The sequence below is a fragment of the Cuculus canorus genome, chromosome 5, assembly GCF_017976375.1.
Source record: "Cuculus canorus isolate bCucCan1 chromosome 5, bCucCan1.pri, whole genome shotgun sequence".
Lineage (NCBI taxonomy): Eukaryota > Metazoa > Chordata > Aves > Cuculiformes > Cuculidae > Cuculus > Cuculus canorus.
In genome coordinates, this window is record NC_071405.1 from 57,443,178 (window position 1) to 57,459,972 (window position 16,795).

General features: G+C 40.8%; 1 protein-coding gene across 1 annotated transcript in view; it reads left to right on the forward strand.

Moving 5' to 3' along the window:
* The window catches only part of PLEKHH1 (pleckstrin homology, MyTH4 and FERM domain containing H1), a 59,070-nt gene that overhangs the window by 27,031 nt on the left and 15,244 nt on the right, over positions 1 to 16,795 (forward strand). The window contains 17 exon segments of the mRNA XM_054067955.1: positions 1,105 to 2,030; positions 2,032 to 2,121; positions 4,492 to 4,570; positions 5,188 to 5,276; positions 5,814 to 5,964; positions 6,967 to 7,001; positions 7,003 to 7,068; positions 7,070 to 7,108; positions 7,881 to 7,991; positions 9,436 to 9,522; positions 10,519 to 10,680; positions 11,655 to 11,733; positions 12,710 to 12,891; positions 13,023 to 13,131; positions 14,056 to 14,168; positions 14,836 to 15,012; positions 15,832 to 15,929. Coding sequence (XP_053923930.1) covers positions 1,105 to 2,030; positions 2,032 to 2,121; positions 4,492 to 4,570; positions 5,188 to 5,276; positions 5,814 to 5,964; positions 6,967 to 7,001; positions 7,003 to 7,068; positions 7,070 to 7,108; positions 7,881 to 7,991; positions 9,436 to 9,522; positions 10,519 to 10,680; positions 11,655 to 11,733; positions 12,710 to 12,891; positions 13,023 to 13,131; positions 14,056 to 14,168; positions 14,836 to 15,012; positions 15,832 to 15,929 — 2,593 coding nt within the window.

Consider the following 16,795-nt stretch of genomic DNA (forward strand, 5'->3'; position numbering starts at 1 on the left):
GCACAACCTGTAGAACTGAGATGGTCTTTAAAAGTAGTAACTGTGGAAAGGAAGAAAGTAGAAGAATTGTGAAGTATAGGTACTAAATAAAAAAGAAAAACGAAGGCAATCTAGGATCTAACTTTCATATCTTCTTCTAACATAGCACTTGAAGGAGCAGAAAAAAATTAAAATGTAAATTGTTACAGCAAAAATATGTAAGTAACTTATAAAACTTGTTCACAAAAAGCACTGCTTGAATCATATGGCACAAAAGGATAGCAAAAAGTTCTAGGGAAATTCTTGAAAAGAAAGTAACCTCACTGATCAGTGTGGTGATTAAAAAGGTCTGCATACATATGCTGGAAGCCTCACCTAGCCCCTGGGAGTGGGAGGAACCATACCAGCTTATTTGATGGCTTCAGTCAGTGTAGGTCCAATGAAGTTAAAAGCCATGCTAAGCAGCATCCTGGCCACTTAGTTGTTTTCTGGCGAAGCATCATGTGGATAGGTGCAATTCCTTCTCCTGGCTGTTTTAAGAGAAGAGACATCATCATGGAGTAAGAGTAAAAACTAGTTGTGTTAGACTGAAAGCTTACCTACGTCCATATCCTGCCTCCTGGTTGGCTGTGGATGTTTCAGGAAAGAGCATAGAGGATATTGCAATTAGAACAATAAAAAGTGAATGGTGTCTTATCTCCTTGTACCTTTCCAGCTACGGTTGTCAGTGTGTTAGGAAGTTCCTAGGCCAGAATTTCTGTATAAATTGTTATTTTTACCACTAATACATTAATTTTTCTGGCCTGTCTTTTGGACATTCTATTTACTTTCTTGTTTGGCGAAAATAAAAAACCAACCACCTTCCTTCTGTTAAATTTCCCTGCCTGATAATTTTATTAGGGATTCCACATTTGTAAGAAACAGCAATTTATCATTGCCTATTCATCTCTTATGTACTATTCCCAAGCATAAATATATAATTCTGTTAGAGCTGTGCCCAGCCTTTTCCTTTCCGTTCCGTATAGTCTTAACCATGTCAGGGTGCTATTGAAATACAACTATCTTAAACAACTTCCATTAACAAGTTACATTTTTGACAGTAAAGTATGTTCTTCTCTGTTGTAGATATGACCGGCATTCCTCCTTTTGAATCTCTTTGGAGCTGTAATTCTCTGAAGTCCAGAACATCACAGGCCTCTTCTGCTGAGAAGAAAAACCAGAAATCTGTTGGTTTTGCACCTGGTTTCAGACAGATGTGTCAGACAGGACCTACCAAACGTATCCTCTCTACAGCAAACATAGTCCTTGCCAATGACACCTTTACTGAGAATGGAGAGAATGAATCTCTGCTTTCCCAGAGCACGCTGAAGCTCATGTCTGACCCGTCAAGCTGGAATCTCTCCACAGAGAAAGATGTCTTCCCAGCCATAAGTTCTGAACACAGGTTAGGGTACTCTGATCGCACATCACTGGACCCTCCAGCTGAGGCCACAAGAGTCCTCGAGTCTCTGACTTTCCAGTCATCTTTGGAAGGAAACTGTAGCACTGTGAGCACCTTGCAACAAGTGGCTTTGGGCAGCACCTGCTTCTCTGATGATCTGAGTGCCAGGTTCCACTCCCACCGACTGGACTCCTCTTCCTCAGGAGAAACAATGAGCATGCTTGAGGGCCGTCTCCAGACTGCTGAGCCACCCCTGGTTGTGTCAACATCAACTGTTACAGCACATTCCTTCTGTCCAGGGAAGGAATATGGCCTGGGCAGTAGTATGACCTTTCCAAAAATACGAACTCCCAGTACACCAAGAGACAGTATCCAGCTAGCCAAGAGACATCACAGCCAACCACAGCCAGGGACTAGTTCTTTCCATCGTGTAATAAGTTTAGAGACTGGCACCTTCCAGCCCATAACAGACCCTCCAGTCTGTCATGGGCAAGTGAAAGAGACAGACATTGATGATGATGAGGTATTAGAGAAGATGGAGACAGAACGTGGCCCAGTGAGGGAAGAAAGGACACGTGGAGCGTGTGAGGAAATCAACCACTCATCTGCCAGGGCAAAGAGAAGCTGCAAGTCCTGAGGCTGGCATGCTTGACACAGGAGGTAAACCTCCCACACCACCGCTGCACAGATTCCCATCGTGGGTAAGAAATATAAGGGCAGCAGTCCGAGAAGTGTGGTTCATCTTTGAGTAGTGCCCTGTAGTTAGGCTACAACAGCTCTTGGTCTCAAGCAGTTGTTCCCTGTGGACATCACTCGCTTTTCTGAACCCCCTAGTCTAACGGTTCCAGGTCATGGGGCTTACGGGTTCCTCTGACAGGTTTTTTTTGTTGTTGTTGTTGTTTTTTTATAAGGGGGAAAAAAAAAAAAAACATAGAAGAAAGGAGTACTAAAAAAACATAGGAATAAAAATGAAAGTCAGCAGGTGCTGCATTGTGGTTTGTCATTATGGGTCTTCAGAAGTTAATCCTTAGTTCTGTTGTCACATGTTTAAGATAAAAACCTGAGTCATAAATGCAAGTGAATGAACCAGGCCAGGTGGTTTCAGAGCCAGAAAAAGCTATAAGTTCTAGAATAGATGCACGGATTAGATCTCAGCATTCTTATCTCATGGTATACTTCTGCTGTACTCTGTGAAAACCATCGGTAAAGTGAATTTACATGTCCTATCACTTATTTCACATGAGAGGGAAGTCTGTTATTATCACTTTCAGTTACTTATTAGTTCAGATGGTTGGATTATTTGCTGTTGTGTCAATCTAACCGATAAACTTGGTGGAAAACAATGTAGTATCAAAAAAGATAATCCCATTATTTTCAATTTGCCTTTTTAGACGTGTAGGTAAACAACTGGTTTATTGAAGGTGCAAAGTTAAGCCCTCATTGTTAATCTTCATGTTTTATAGTTTGGGTTTTTTTGTATGAAAACTTAACGTTATTTGTGGCGTTTAACTCTGTCCTTTGATACCGACAGCTGCTTAGCTGCTTTTCCAAAGGAGTGTCTTTTCATTAAGTCCATAGTTTGGAACTGTGCTGGGGAGAAAGCTATATAGCGTAGTAAAAGGAAACTACAGTTTTCAAGATGTCTGTTTTGTTTGCTGCAGAAGTCAGAAAGGTGTCATGAACAGTATACTCATTTGGAGGAGAGAAAATATATCTCAGAGGTTGGCTACTATTCCCTTCTGTGATCTAAAGTTCCCATATAAGGTTCCTCTAGTCCCTCAAGCTAATTTTTTCACAGGTCATCATCATCCATGCACTCCCTCTGGATGTCTAACTTGAATTTGGCAAGTAAATTTGATTAAAGAAGCACTGAGGACTTCTCTGCTGCAACTGTATTCAGTTCTTTTCACTACAAACAATGTTACATGGTGCTGGATTCTCAAAAACTTGGGTCTTGCACATCTTGAAATGGGTACTCCAAAGATACTGGGTACTTCAAAGAACATATGTCTGAGTTCCTCTTCTGGAAAACAATGATAGCACCCATCAGTGTCTCCCTCAGGGTTTTTGTAAAATTTTTAATTAATGTTTATGAAGCGTTGCAGTCTTATAGTCAGGGACACCACAGGAAAAATCCATCATTTTGTCTTCAGACCAGAATCAAGTAAGTATCCACGTAGGGCAAATTTAAGTATATCAAACACTAAAGCATGAATAGAATATTAAATAGCAGTGTAATCAGCAAGAAATGTCCATTGTCTGCCCTGGATAGGAATTGTCTGGGGCGACAAAGTGCACATAATATTTCATTAGAGACTAAATCACAATGCATATACATGCAGAAAATACTAATAATTTCTTTTTCTGGTGTATTTGACTTTGCAGTCTTAGGTACTTTCATGTATGTTTATTATGTGTGTTATCTGATAGCACTTGATTGTATGCTTTAAGGAACAGTGGGAGGATTCCTAGCTTTGATTTTTATTCATTGCTGACTGGTTGATGCTTTAGTCATAACATGGCATTTAGTTACAGGTTTGGGTTCCCCCCACTGGAATTTTTATCAATTTGCAAAGCACTTGGAGATCCTTTGAACTGAAAGCTCCTTGTGTTGTTATAAATGAGAGATGGGCTTATCGAGATCATTCCAGGCATTTCTTTCATTCTCTTATCAGAGAAAGGGGATCCTTTGCAGGTGGTGATTCAATTGTCTTGTTGTAGGGCTGTTCTTGATTCATTTTAGTGCACTGTTCATAAAGAGGGAAAACCACCTTTTCCCAAGCTGTGATATAGTCACTTGTTGATAATTACATGTCAGTGTGCCAGTCTGGATACCATCTCTGTAGCATTTATAAGCCAAGTTTGTTGTGATTTGGAGAACTGCACACAGATGCACATTTCTACTAATGATCATTTGCCCAATGCCTGAGGGAACAGAGCAATCTTCCTCAGAGGGCCCCTCCTTCCTGCCTAGAGATGTGATTGTGGTGTCATTGCATGACGTGAGCATTTCTTTCAGCGAGAATCATGTTTTTGTCTGACCATTGCTGTTCATGGTGTTATCATTTCAGGAGAGTCGAATCTATGCTGTGGCCAAGGCTGGCATGAGGTTGTCTGAAGTGGCCACAGTGAATGATACTTCCAGCTGCTGTAAGTTCTAGACAAGATCTATCTTTAGGGGGAATTTACAGTGAACTGGGCTTCTGACTGTTCACATTTATTCATTTCCTTGCCTGTTTTCGAAGTAAATTTGATTTCACAATAGCCATAGTAAAGAAAGGAGGACGACACATCTGATCCTCCTAGGAATTACTGGTGCTGGGCTATTTGAGCCCCTACATTCAGTGACATCTTCGGAGACTCCATTATCTCCTTCATCACTTTCACCAACACTCTTCTGCCTCTGCATGTCTATGACATGCCTTTGGTCTTTTGATTCACCATCACCTTCACTTGTTATGTCTTTTATCTGTTTGGACACAGTGCACTGGATTGTTCTTGTGCCGTGAGGAGCACAGGAAGGGTAAAATGTCTTACAGGCTAAATGGAGGGAGCATTTCAGCCGTCCCTGGGAGTTGTATGCTATTAGTAACACATTCCTTGGCCCTTCTGAGGCCAGACTGTCCACCGTGGCAGTCCTCCATTATTTGATGTTCTAAGAGGCTACACAACTTCTCACACACATACATGTGCCTCTCTGTTAAAACCTCCTCCTTTTCACTGGTTTGTATTGTTTGCTGTCTTGCTCTCTCTCTGAATTTTCCCAGTTTCCAGTTTTTCCCGTTCAACTTCCGGACCGTTTACCTCTCTCATCTACAGAAATGTCACAGTGCCAGTCTACACTACGCTGAAGGGGGTAAGGAGTTACCTCACTTTTCCTCTTACGAAAAGCATGTTCCACGGCTGCTGATAACTTGAGAGAGAATGTAATGAGCAGTGAAGGAAAGAAAACTAGAGAATACCAGGAAGTACCAGACACCAAAAGAATGCTGAAGGAGTAGCAGATGATAAATGTATTTAGGGAAACAGAGCACTGCAACAAGCTCGAGTCCAGGAAGCTGCAGCGTGCACTATAAGGCTGTAGCTACCCTGGGTTGATAGTGAATGTAGCCTAGTGAATGAAATGCAGGACGGCTCTTGAGAGCTTATGGGGAAGCATGAGCCTTGTGGAACAGTAGGAGCGTGTAAGAGGAGATCCAAACAGATCAGACTAGAGAGTTCAGCTTGGAAGTTCTCTGGCTAGAAAGGGTGGAAATGAGGAGCTCTGGGACAGCAGTAGACAAGGCAGTGTGAAAATGAAGTGCCTGCGTTGATTGCTCTGCTTCTTATTGAGCAGAAATTGTCCCAGGGAAACTCCTCTCTCATACGCTGACCATACAGGTCTGTTTTCCAGAGAGCCACACAGATCAGCAATGTGCCATTCCTAGATGAGTCTTCAGGTTCCGATGATGACTGTGGCTCCCATGCCAGCTTCAGGACTTCTGCTGCTGGATCTGAGAACAGGAAAGCTGGTGTGCCGGGCAGCCCTCGTGCAGTGAAGAGAGGTAAAGTGGGGAATATGGGTACTGAGCAGCGTGAACTCTGTCTTCACAGGTGAGGCAAAGATGTCCTGAACAGCATCATCAGTGACAGGCAAATGCTCAGCCCTTGGTAATTGCTAATCAGGGAGTTCTCCCAGAATGTGTGCAGGTATCAACAGTCTACTCAACAGAATCCTGTCCTCTTAGATGGGTTTTTAGTCACTGGTAGATTTCCATTCAGGAAATTTTGAAGCCAAGATTGTGGGAAGGATTGATCTCCTAAATTCATCACAAATCCACTGAAGCCATCCATACATTTTCTGTGACTTTTCCTTGTAAGCAAGCTAGTATTGGCATATTAAAGAAAATGGTTTTTGTCTCTGTCACTGGCTGATAATTTCCTCACCAGTAAGTAGATCTTTCCTATATTTGAGAGGCATCAGATTATTTGGGTCCTAGGACAAATTTCTTGACTGCTGAGAAGGTTGAACTGGGTCATTTAGTGAAATTTTCATTACAATTGGTAGCCAATAAAATAGAATTCTGTTTCATGTAGTCTTAACTTCTGTTGTGATGCATTGACTGATGTTTCTCTGCATTGCCACAGACCAGTGGTGGAAGATAGAAAGCAAATCTCGTTGGTGGCAAGGGAACCTTTTCTTTAGTTTGAAAGAGAAGGCTTAAGGCTTAATCAATGGATGTTGGTCCAAGCTGAAAACAGCAGGCCTGTGTTTCGAATAATAGTCCTGTTGATATTTATTTAGTTATTTAGTCTCTGTTTGTTCAGGCAACAAAATTTATTTCACTAGTCAGTATCAAAACTTACTCTCACTACTTGTCTTCCTAGAGGAATAAAAAGTCTCAGAAGCTTGGTTAGTGGGGTATGAGTTTCTGAAGTCTGATCTGATTTGTTCTTTTTGAACAAAAACCTTTAATGATGAACTAAAAATTTTTCAGAATGTGCAGTATTCAGTGCAGGTGCTTCTGGTCTAGCTGTGATTCTTATTCTTTCCTTGTTTTGAACAGGTGTATCTATGTCCTCACTGAGCTCTGAGAGTGACTAATGCCCATTCCCCTGATGCCTACTCCTTGGATGGTGACTATTCAGAGCCAGAACATAAGCTACAGGCGAACATCTTCCTATTCCACTGATGGTGGAATCTGCACTGGTAAGTTTGCTACCTGACAGTTTATGGGGGGTGCAAACGGGCCTTGACCCTGAAAGAGAAAAAGCATAACTATAATATATTAAGTTATCACCTGCAAAGTGATGCTGTAACAGGCTGGGCTGTTGGTCCAGCTGGTTTGTATCAAAAGACACTATCTAAGCTTCAGAGGAACATTGCAGTTTCTGTTATATGGTTAGATAAAAGTGTATGCATCAAGGGCTATATTATTTCCTGATGACCTGTACTGGTTTTCTGTAGTTGTATTTTACTTTATTGATGGCCTTACGCTTTTGTGGCAAAGCAAGTTTGGAAATTCAGAGGAAGGAGGGAGAAAGGATAAAATATTTGGGCCTAGAAAAAGGACTCAAATACTGGCAGTGTTAATTCCTGTACTCTTAAATGTAAGAGATCGAGCAGACGAGGAACAGGAATCATGGCTTAGTGCCAGCCCTCGTTTTTCCTTGGAAAATCACTGCTATGGTAGATAGACAAATGAGTTTTCAGTGCATCAAACAATCAGCAAAGTGATCTTCAGATGCCTTCTTTACTAAAACACCACAATGTGGTATTCACAGCTAAACAGATAGTCTAGGACTCTCTCCAAGTTAAGCAGAGAGCACTGACCTTGGATGGCTGCAACTCCCGTCTGGCAGAGTAAAGCAGAAAATGAAGGAGATGCAGCGAATATCTGAGCCTGACTTCAGCAGTCTTCAGTTTGCATTCTAAGAGTTTCAAGATAATCTCCTCTCCCCCTTGCTCTGTGCACTCCAGGAACCCATGGAGAAATCGGGTTATTTGCTGAAAATGGGCAGCCAAGTGAAGATGTGGAAGAGACGATGGTTTGTTCTAAGAAACAGACAAATTATGTACTACAAGTCTCCGGTGAGTCGCTGGGATGCATTTACTCCTATGTGGAGGCACTGGGGAAGGCTGTCTGCAGAACTGATTTCAACACTTCCTCGAAAATATCCTGCCATAGAGTTTGTCTGACCCACAGGTTCAACCATGGGTCTCTGCTTAGGCAGAGAAGCTGTGTGTGGTGGCACTTTCCAGGAGATGAAAGTTTGTTCACTAAGACAGAAGCTTGACACCTACTGCTTAACTTTGTACAGATGATGAAAAGCAGAAGGCATACCATGGCCCAGCTTTGATCACGTTTAAGATGAAAATAAAGGAAAAATAAATTACAATGCCAGGAGGGCACAAATACATACTTATCAGTCAGTATACAGGATTCTGAGGAAAACTAAAACTTTCAGAGGGAAGAAAGTGAGATTGTTTCATTTTTCACTCTTCTACATCAACGTAGAAGTATTAGAAAACTAGGATAAATTTGAAAATAAGCTTTCATGCAAAATGCTGTCTTACGATGGTTAATGAAACAATACTGAGGGAGCACATTTGTGCATTCAGGCCTTTGCAAATACTTTAACTCACAACTGTTTCAAACAAAATCACATTATTTCTAGAGGTATGCACTCAAAATTTGTATATACAATAAAACACATTTATGGTTGACCTTTACTATTCTGCTGTACTTAGCTGTATTACAGATTTATATTTGGGGGTATTCACCTTCCTTTCTTTTTTCTTCTGGACATAGCAATTTCCCCCATACCTGCATAATCACACAGTATTTCTGTGTATGTACGCATCTTTGCTTACAAGTCGGACATCTTGAGAAGATGTATTTTCAGTTTTTTTATATTTTCAGTTTCCATATTCTGACAAGACAAAAATACATCTTAGGGCACAGTGTATCTTTATTTCTGATACTAGGTTCGTCCATCAGCATTCACAAGTAAATTATACACATATATTATAGACAAAAAATAAAATATACAGAATGTAGACTGATGGTTAGAAGGGACTTCTGGAAGACTCCAGTCCAACTGACAAGTTGAAAAGGGACTGTCACCAACTGTAGATTATATCACCTGGTGGCTTTGTCTAGCTGGATCATGAAAACTCCTGAAGGTAGAAATTCAGCCACTATCTGGGTGTCTTGTTTGTTGTCAGATTGCCTTCCCAGTGAGAAAGGGTGGGTAGTTTCTTTTCCTAATATGCAATCTGAACTTTGCAAAACAGTGTTTGTTGCTGTTACCCTTGTTATATTGTCTGCCACTACTGAGGAGACCTTTGTTTCATTAGTGCCATGGGATCACGCTGTCATATAGTCAGCCTGGCAACCTTCAGCTGTCCTTTCCAGCTCATGAATACGGACTCCAACCTGCACATGCATATTATGCTGTATTTAAGTATTCTTAAGACCCATATGAGGTTTCTTCCTATTGAAAAAGTTGTTTGCTTTTCTTCCTTTCCTCAGAGTGATGTTATCCGCAAACCACAAGGGCAAATGGAGCTGAATTCCTCGTGCCAAATTGTCAGAGGTGAAGGATCCCAGACATTCCAGGTAAGCATTGCTTTTTCATCCTGCAGATAACCACACGCTCAGTGGCTACGTGAGAGAGCACTTATTTCTGGCTGAATGGTACTGTATGTCTCAATTGATATGAGCCAACTTCGTCTGGCCCCTGTGTTTCCTGGCAAAAGCCAAGCAGTCAGTTTAATAAATAATGGGGAAAAGAGCTAAATTGTAAACCAAATACAGATTACTGAAATTGAAATAAAATCTCTGTTATTTTTGTTTTGTTTTACACTGTAGCACTTTACTTTTTTTGCAGCTGGGACCAAAAGCTTGAAATGGGAGGGGAGGGGAGATGTGATTCTTATAACAATTAAAACCAGATAACACCTTGGATCTCCTCCTTCTGAAAGACCCCTCTCACAAGATCTCCAGCCTGATTTTATGTGTCTCAAGGATCTGAAGAAACATCTGAAGTGTTGGACCCCTAATAGAATTTGACATCCAAAGTGTTAGAAGTTAGCCCATCACTGGGTTCACTTTTAAGTCGTTATTGTTACAGGACTTCATTATAAAGGTAGCATTAGTTTCTCTCACTCTGACTGAAAGGCAAACGGCCTGACCTGCGAGCTACCTTCTGCCCTTATGGAACTGAAGTTGCTAAGACTTAATAGTATTAAATTCCTAGCATCTTTCCTTTCAGAATCACAAGCTATTGAAGGCAGAATGCCATACAAAGTGAAGGCAGCAAAAAAACGCCACATTTATTTAGTTAGCTTTAGAATGAAAAAGGAGCAGCAGCACTGAGAAACAAGAAGGGATGAGAGAGGAGACAAAGCTACAATATCCAACAGCAAGAGGGCTTTTGAGAATTTGATTCATCTGAGTTTCAATTCTTTCACTTGGGTTTTGAAGATTAGCATCTTTTTTCTTACCCACCAAAAATCCCTCCTGGACCCCCCAAAAAATGGTGATAATGAAACTCCACAGCTGAAGAAAAGATTTGTAGGTGTGCAGATTTATACTTACTCCATTTCCTTCTAGCTCATGACAGAAAAGAGAACCTACTTTCTGACAGCAGACTCTCCCAATATTCTGGAGGAATGGATTCATGTCCTACAGAGTATCCTGAAAGTGCAAGTGACCAGTCCTGTTGGTGTTCCCCATAATGATGCTAAACCTACTGTCAAGGGTTGGCTCACCAAGGTAAAACACTATGTCTTGCTTTATTCGGGTTAGCTCAGCACTGACAGTGTACCAGCTGCTTGGTTTGCACAGTAAGTGTCAGCAAAAAATTAGTATTTTTGTACTCCCTGGAACAGTAAGGAAAAAAAGAAAGGTGGCGATAGATTTCTGTATTTCAGAGAGAGAAGAATTTATATAGATGATAAGGAATGGGGCAAACAAGGCTGCTGAGAGATACTGACTTTGTCAAATAGTAAGCAATAACAAAGATCTTTCTTACGCATGCCTTTCTTCAATAGAATTTGCAGCATGTTATAATAAAAGGAAAAAAATCAGTAAACACTGTTAAATGTCACGTTTAATTGATTTTAACTGGTGATAGAGGAGAGTTTCAAAGACATGGCTTGTATTGTTCTAGGTTAGCACTTATTTCCATCTTAACAGCCTATGTGCACATTTGTACGAAGTACAATGGCTGAAAAATTTTATGCTTTGTCTTTGCCATAGGTTAGTTTTGCATACAAAGCTACTATGAATCTTTTAATATAATTCTGGTTAGCATCTAGAGATGGTTTAAAAAAACCATGCATCTGAAAACTTGTTCACCAGCTGCAACAGGAAACAGCTCCCTAGACTACATGTTGATTGGTCTTTTCTTGCTGAGATTAAATGATTCATTTTTATAATCTAAAAATTTTATTCCTAATATGGTATTTCAGGATACGAAAATGATAGTTTGTTATGAATAAGTAAAATATTTCACAAAAATCTTGGACCCATTTCCATAAGCACCTCTGTCCCATCTACTTAGGTGAGATGTACTTATCTACTTCTGGAAGTGGTGCCCTGTATGTTTTGAGGAGCTCATATCAGCATAGAGCAAAAAACATGGGGAAGGTTTTAAGGAGGAGTTGAAATGAAAGTTGAAATCCTAGAAAATCATTCCGGCAATACTGCTGATACTAAAAACGTGTATTTATTTGTCCTTCTTACAGGTCAAGCATGGTCACTCTAAGCTGGTCTGGTGTGCACTGATTGGAAAAACTTTCTACTACTATCGAAATCATGAAGATAGGTAATTCCTTTTCCCCTTTTAGCTCCTGAATGCTTTTTCCATTTCTCATGACACTTTTTTTCCTTTTACTACTTCTGTGTCTCTTACTTCAAGCTCTTTCTTGGCTTTACTTCTAACAGCATCTGCTCCAGAGAGGGGTCAATATTTTATCTGACTATTTTTTAACCTAAAATGACAAAAGCCTTAAGCTGAGTGACTGCTCTTTTTCAGATCACTGTATACCTTGTTTCTTGCTTTCTCCATTTGGTCTTGTAAAGTCTTTAGAGCAGACCTTTATACAGCAGCTGATATATTTTGCATACGGTCATGAAAATAAGTAGCAACAACAATATGGGAAGAGGGAGGTCATTTAATCAGTGTAATGTGCTTCTATTTCTGGAACCTTGGCCCAGTGGTCCATTACTTTGTCTTGGTGATGTTGAAACCCAAGATTTAGAATGTCAAGGAATACTGTGACTTTTACTTTGACTGACCTCCAGAGTTACTACAGCAGATGTCCTCTGTTTGTCTGAATTTACCTGTTTATGTAATTTTAAAAGTACTTATTTTCCAGTAGCAGACGAATTCTGACCAGGATTGAAAAACAGTGGCTCAAGATACTGAGTAACTGACCATCAGAAAACACATCCTGCCCTGCAGAACCAGTGATGTAAACAGAACCGACAAGTGTAATGGGAAGAAAACTGTACCTTACGGGAAAGAGCATCTTTTTATTTGCATGTTCTCATTCTGACCTGTAGATGTAAACTGTGTTACTGTCATTTTTCTTGGGAAAGCAAGTCCTCCAGTTGATGAGAGAGAAGAGATTCTATAGAAATGCAAGGTTATACTATTATATTAGCTGAGCACTGAGTTATAGTTTATTCCTTACATTTTACTGAACAGTCAACATTTTGACCTGGGTTTTCTTTCCCAATGTTTCCTGTCCATAGTGGGACATTAATTATACTTGCCTAACTTGCTTCCCCTCCTTACAGTGTCCCCTAGGGCATCTGCCTATGCGTGAGTCCAAAGTGGAAGAAGTGGACCGTTCCTGTGACTCCGATGAAGATTATGAAGCCACTGGTGGAGGACTTCTCTCATCCCACTGTACACTGGTGATTCACCCACAGGATCAGAGTCCCACATACTTACTCATTCGCACCAGACAGGAAAAGGTACAAAAGACAGGTTTTTTGGAGAGCGAGAGTCTTTTTGGTACTGGTGAACAAATGAGGCATACAGATTGAACCTCTTTGTAGAAAACAAGGTTTGAATTGGCCCATACTGTTCTCATCCTTATTCCTAGAATACCTGGCTGTATCACCTGACCGTAGCAGCGGGTAGCAGTAATGCCACAGTTGGCACACAGTATGAACAACTCATTGGAAAACTCTTGGACGCAGAGGGAGACCCTAGTAAGTAGAAACACAAACTCTTTTCCGTGGTAGTGAAGAATAAGGAAGGGTAATTTCAATTCCTAGTTTTAATCTAGCCAAAGGCAAGGAGAGAGGATTCTCAGCAGAACAGGATATGATATAGTGTCCTTTTCCCCCAGTTCCACAGTAACATCTCCGAAGAGGATATAGACATTGTAGTGAAACTGGACAAGTCCATCACGTTGTCACATCATTTATCAAAGCATCTGAAACTTCTGTTACATTAATTCAAATTAATGGTGCTTTAATTTTTCCTGTTATTGTTGGTCCTGATTTTCCTTTCCTGGGAATCTTGACCATACAAATTTGTGCTTTCTGCTTGTAATACTCACATGCACTTGCCTTCACATCTGTTCCTCTGTTTGCATGTATAAACCCTTACGTGTATGTCCATGCTCATCTGTTCCTCCTCGTCTTTGATACCTGCTCATTCATGTATGTTTACGCACCGTGTTCTCCAATGTGTATTGATGTATGTATTGGTACTTGCCATTCTCTTCCTGCACAATCGCATGTTCCTAGGCCTAAATGTGAGCGGTGCTTACTGTTGAATAGCAACTTGCACTAACAGAAGATGCCCGTTGCAGGCAGCTGCTCTGGCAGAGATTATGTCTCTTGTTTGAACACACAGCTGAGCAGTTTCTCACTCAGAATGCAGCTGATGACAAGCTCCGACATGGCAGGATTGGGGATGACAATACTACTTTCTGCTGTTGGCTAATGCTGCTAGTGACTCCTTGTTCATGGCAGGTTTTGCAGAAATCAATGAAGTGGCACCAGAGATAAATGTGGCTTAGTGCAGTGCTGCTTCCTCAGGTGCTTTGCCATTTCAGTGGCAATGTGGACACTGTTATCTATCTTCTCTTTCTGACACTGCATGTTTTTGTCCATCTGCTACCTCAGATTCCCCTCTGTGGAAACATCCTATGTTGTGCTACAGTAAAGATGGGTTGCACACATCCCTCACCACTCTGCCATCGGAGGCTCTACAGACTGAAGCTCTGAAACTCTTTAAGGTATTTAAAGGGACATTGCATGGATTTCGGTTATTTTGTTCTGTCCTGTTGTTTGTCACAACATTTACTGTCTCCATTGGTTGCTTTAGACAGGCCCGCTGGGTCGTTTAATCACAATAGGAGAGATAGGTATCAGGTGTCATTCATTCTCTGGAAGTTTAACTTTCTCTTGTAGGGAATCTGTGTTTAGGAGCAATGTCTCCCCCCACCAGGGTTTACATTGCCAGCTTAGCCTTATCTGTTTCCTCTCCAATAGCTGGATTGAAGGAAATAGGAACATTTTACTGGCAAACTCAGTTGTGTCAGTAAGACCAGTAGTGAAGCCAGTGGAGGTTTGATTCTTGCACTCTGCAAGTGTAAGATCAGCAGTAAGACTGGGCGGTCTTAGCAAGGCAAAGCACAGGCGTGGAAGGCAGGAAGCACAATTTCCCCTGAATTCTCTGGCTGACTTGTGAGCTCCTCAGGCTGGGGGAGGCTGAGCAAATTTTCTAGTTGTCACAACTGAAGGGAGAGGAATAGGAATGAAGTACTTATTCTCCTCCCTGCTCTCAGGGTTATTTAGAAGAAATCATTAATTGTCTGTAACACATCTGGGGAACTTGGCCTGGAAGGTACTAGAGAAGAGTTGCTATATTCCTGGCATTGACTAACTTCCACCCTTTTACAGTCCTGTCAGCTGTTCATCAATGTCCCTGTGGAGGCACCGTCTATTGATTACCACGTGTCCCTTGCCCAGACAGCACTGCAGGTCTGCTTGACACATACTGAGCTGCAGAATGAAGTCTATTGTCAGCTCGTTAAACAGACTAACTGCCGACAACCCCAGAACCACTCACTCATTCAGGTGGGTTCCATTTTTTTGTCACTTTCTCTCTGAAAATACTTTCTCTTTACTGTGGTTTTAATAATGAGCAGTGGGACTGGTTCTTATAAAATTGTGTAAATGCTTAAGGTGTGCTGGAGGAAAGAGAATCTCAGCACTGATGTGCAAAGAAACATTTAGAATGCAACCACCTGCAAAACAGATTTTAGTTTTAGTTGAACGATTTACTGGTTGCACATAGTCTATTCAGACCATCTTTGGAATCAAACTTCAGAGCTCGTGTTGGCTAGCTATAATGGTCACGTGGTATTAATTCTGTTTTGCCTTTTAGTTAATCAACAGCATGCAAATCATGAATGTTACTATTAAGTGTGAAATCTGATCATTACACTATAATTATTGGGTAAATCAAATTAATAAATTACAGCATAAATGTAGATATTTCATTATAGTATTCCCAGCTCAAATGAGGAAATAGAAACTGGTTGAAGAATAATGGGTCTAATCTGAAACAAAATTCACCAGTGTATCATTTATGGTTTGCAGTTACAAATAGGAAAGAAGTATTATTTTAAGTCTTAAATTGGTCACTCAGGTCAGTCAAAATTTTCAAATGTGACCAATCATTTAGAATGTATCTTCTTAGAGACCAGGTTGAGATCTGCAAGAGCAGTCTGTCCTCTGACCATCACTTCCCCTTGAAGCATCTTGAAATACATGTCTAAAAATATTCCCTCCCAAAAGCATGGGTCACCGTCCAACATTTTGGTTCCAGTATTCTATGAAAGACAACAGACGAGAAGTACAGAACAAGGATGACATCCAGTTTTATGTTCACAGTGCTGGCAGCTTCTGGCTTTGTGTGCTCCTCTATTCCTGCCTCAACATCACTTCCTCTGGTACACCAAACAGCACTTGCAGCGACATGCAGACCCCAGGTAAAGACTGCAACAGCATTTTCTTCTGCTAAGTTGATTGCCTTTTGCGTCCACTACAGGTAAAGTTGGAAGCAATTTTGTAGCTCACATCTGCACAAACAAGTTGAAGGAGAGGACAGAAGGTTCCCGATGGTATCCAGCTGTCCCACTTAAGTCATTCACATTAATTTGTCACTTATAATAAGCTAAAAATTAAAAAACCTGAATGATTAACACTAGCACAAGAACTTTTTGCTGATATAACTGGAGCTGCTCGGGAGTTTTTTGCTGATACAGCTACTTTCTTTTATTGATAGGAAGACAGACCAAGGCAATTATTTAGAAGGACTATTAGAATTTGAGGTGATTACATTCCACTGTCAGGTTAGCAGGCACGCTGGCAGAACAAAAGTGAGGTAGAGGACATCTCGGGGAACCATAAAAAGTTAGGAAAAAACAGCAAACCTGAAATGTATGCTAGTACTGCTTTTTCTTACCTCTTTGGTGTGTAACTTTCCCCTGTAAGAAAACAGTGCAAGGTTACTGTAACAGCAGTAAGTTGTTCTCCACTGTTCATGCTGTGCTCTTCCTTTGTTTCCATGGTGAACTGGACTTCAGCATATCTCACTCTGTCCTTGGGGGAGGTCACAGCTGAGCTGTCTAGTTCTCTGTTGTAACAATATACTGTTGCTAAGAGTTAGGGAAAAGAGTGGTTTTGTTTCAAACTAATATTCCTATTCAAATACTCAGCCTAACTCTGCTTTGGAACTCAAGCTACGAGTCTCCTGGGATTGCAAAGGATATCTGTGTACTCCTCCTATCAAGTTTTTTTAAGTTTTCTTATACGCTGGTTCACATTTGCCATTTCTTTTCAGAAGCAGAAATGG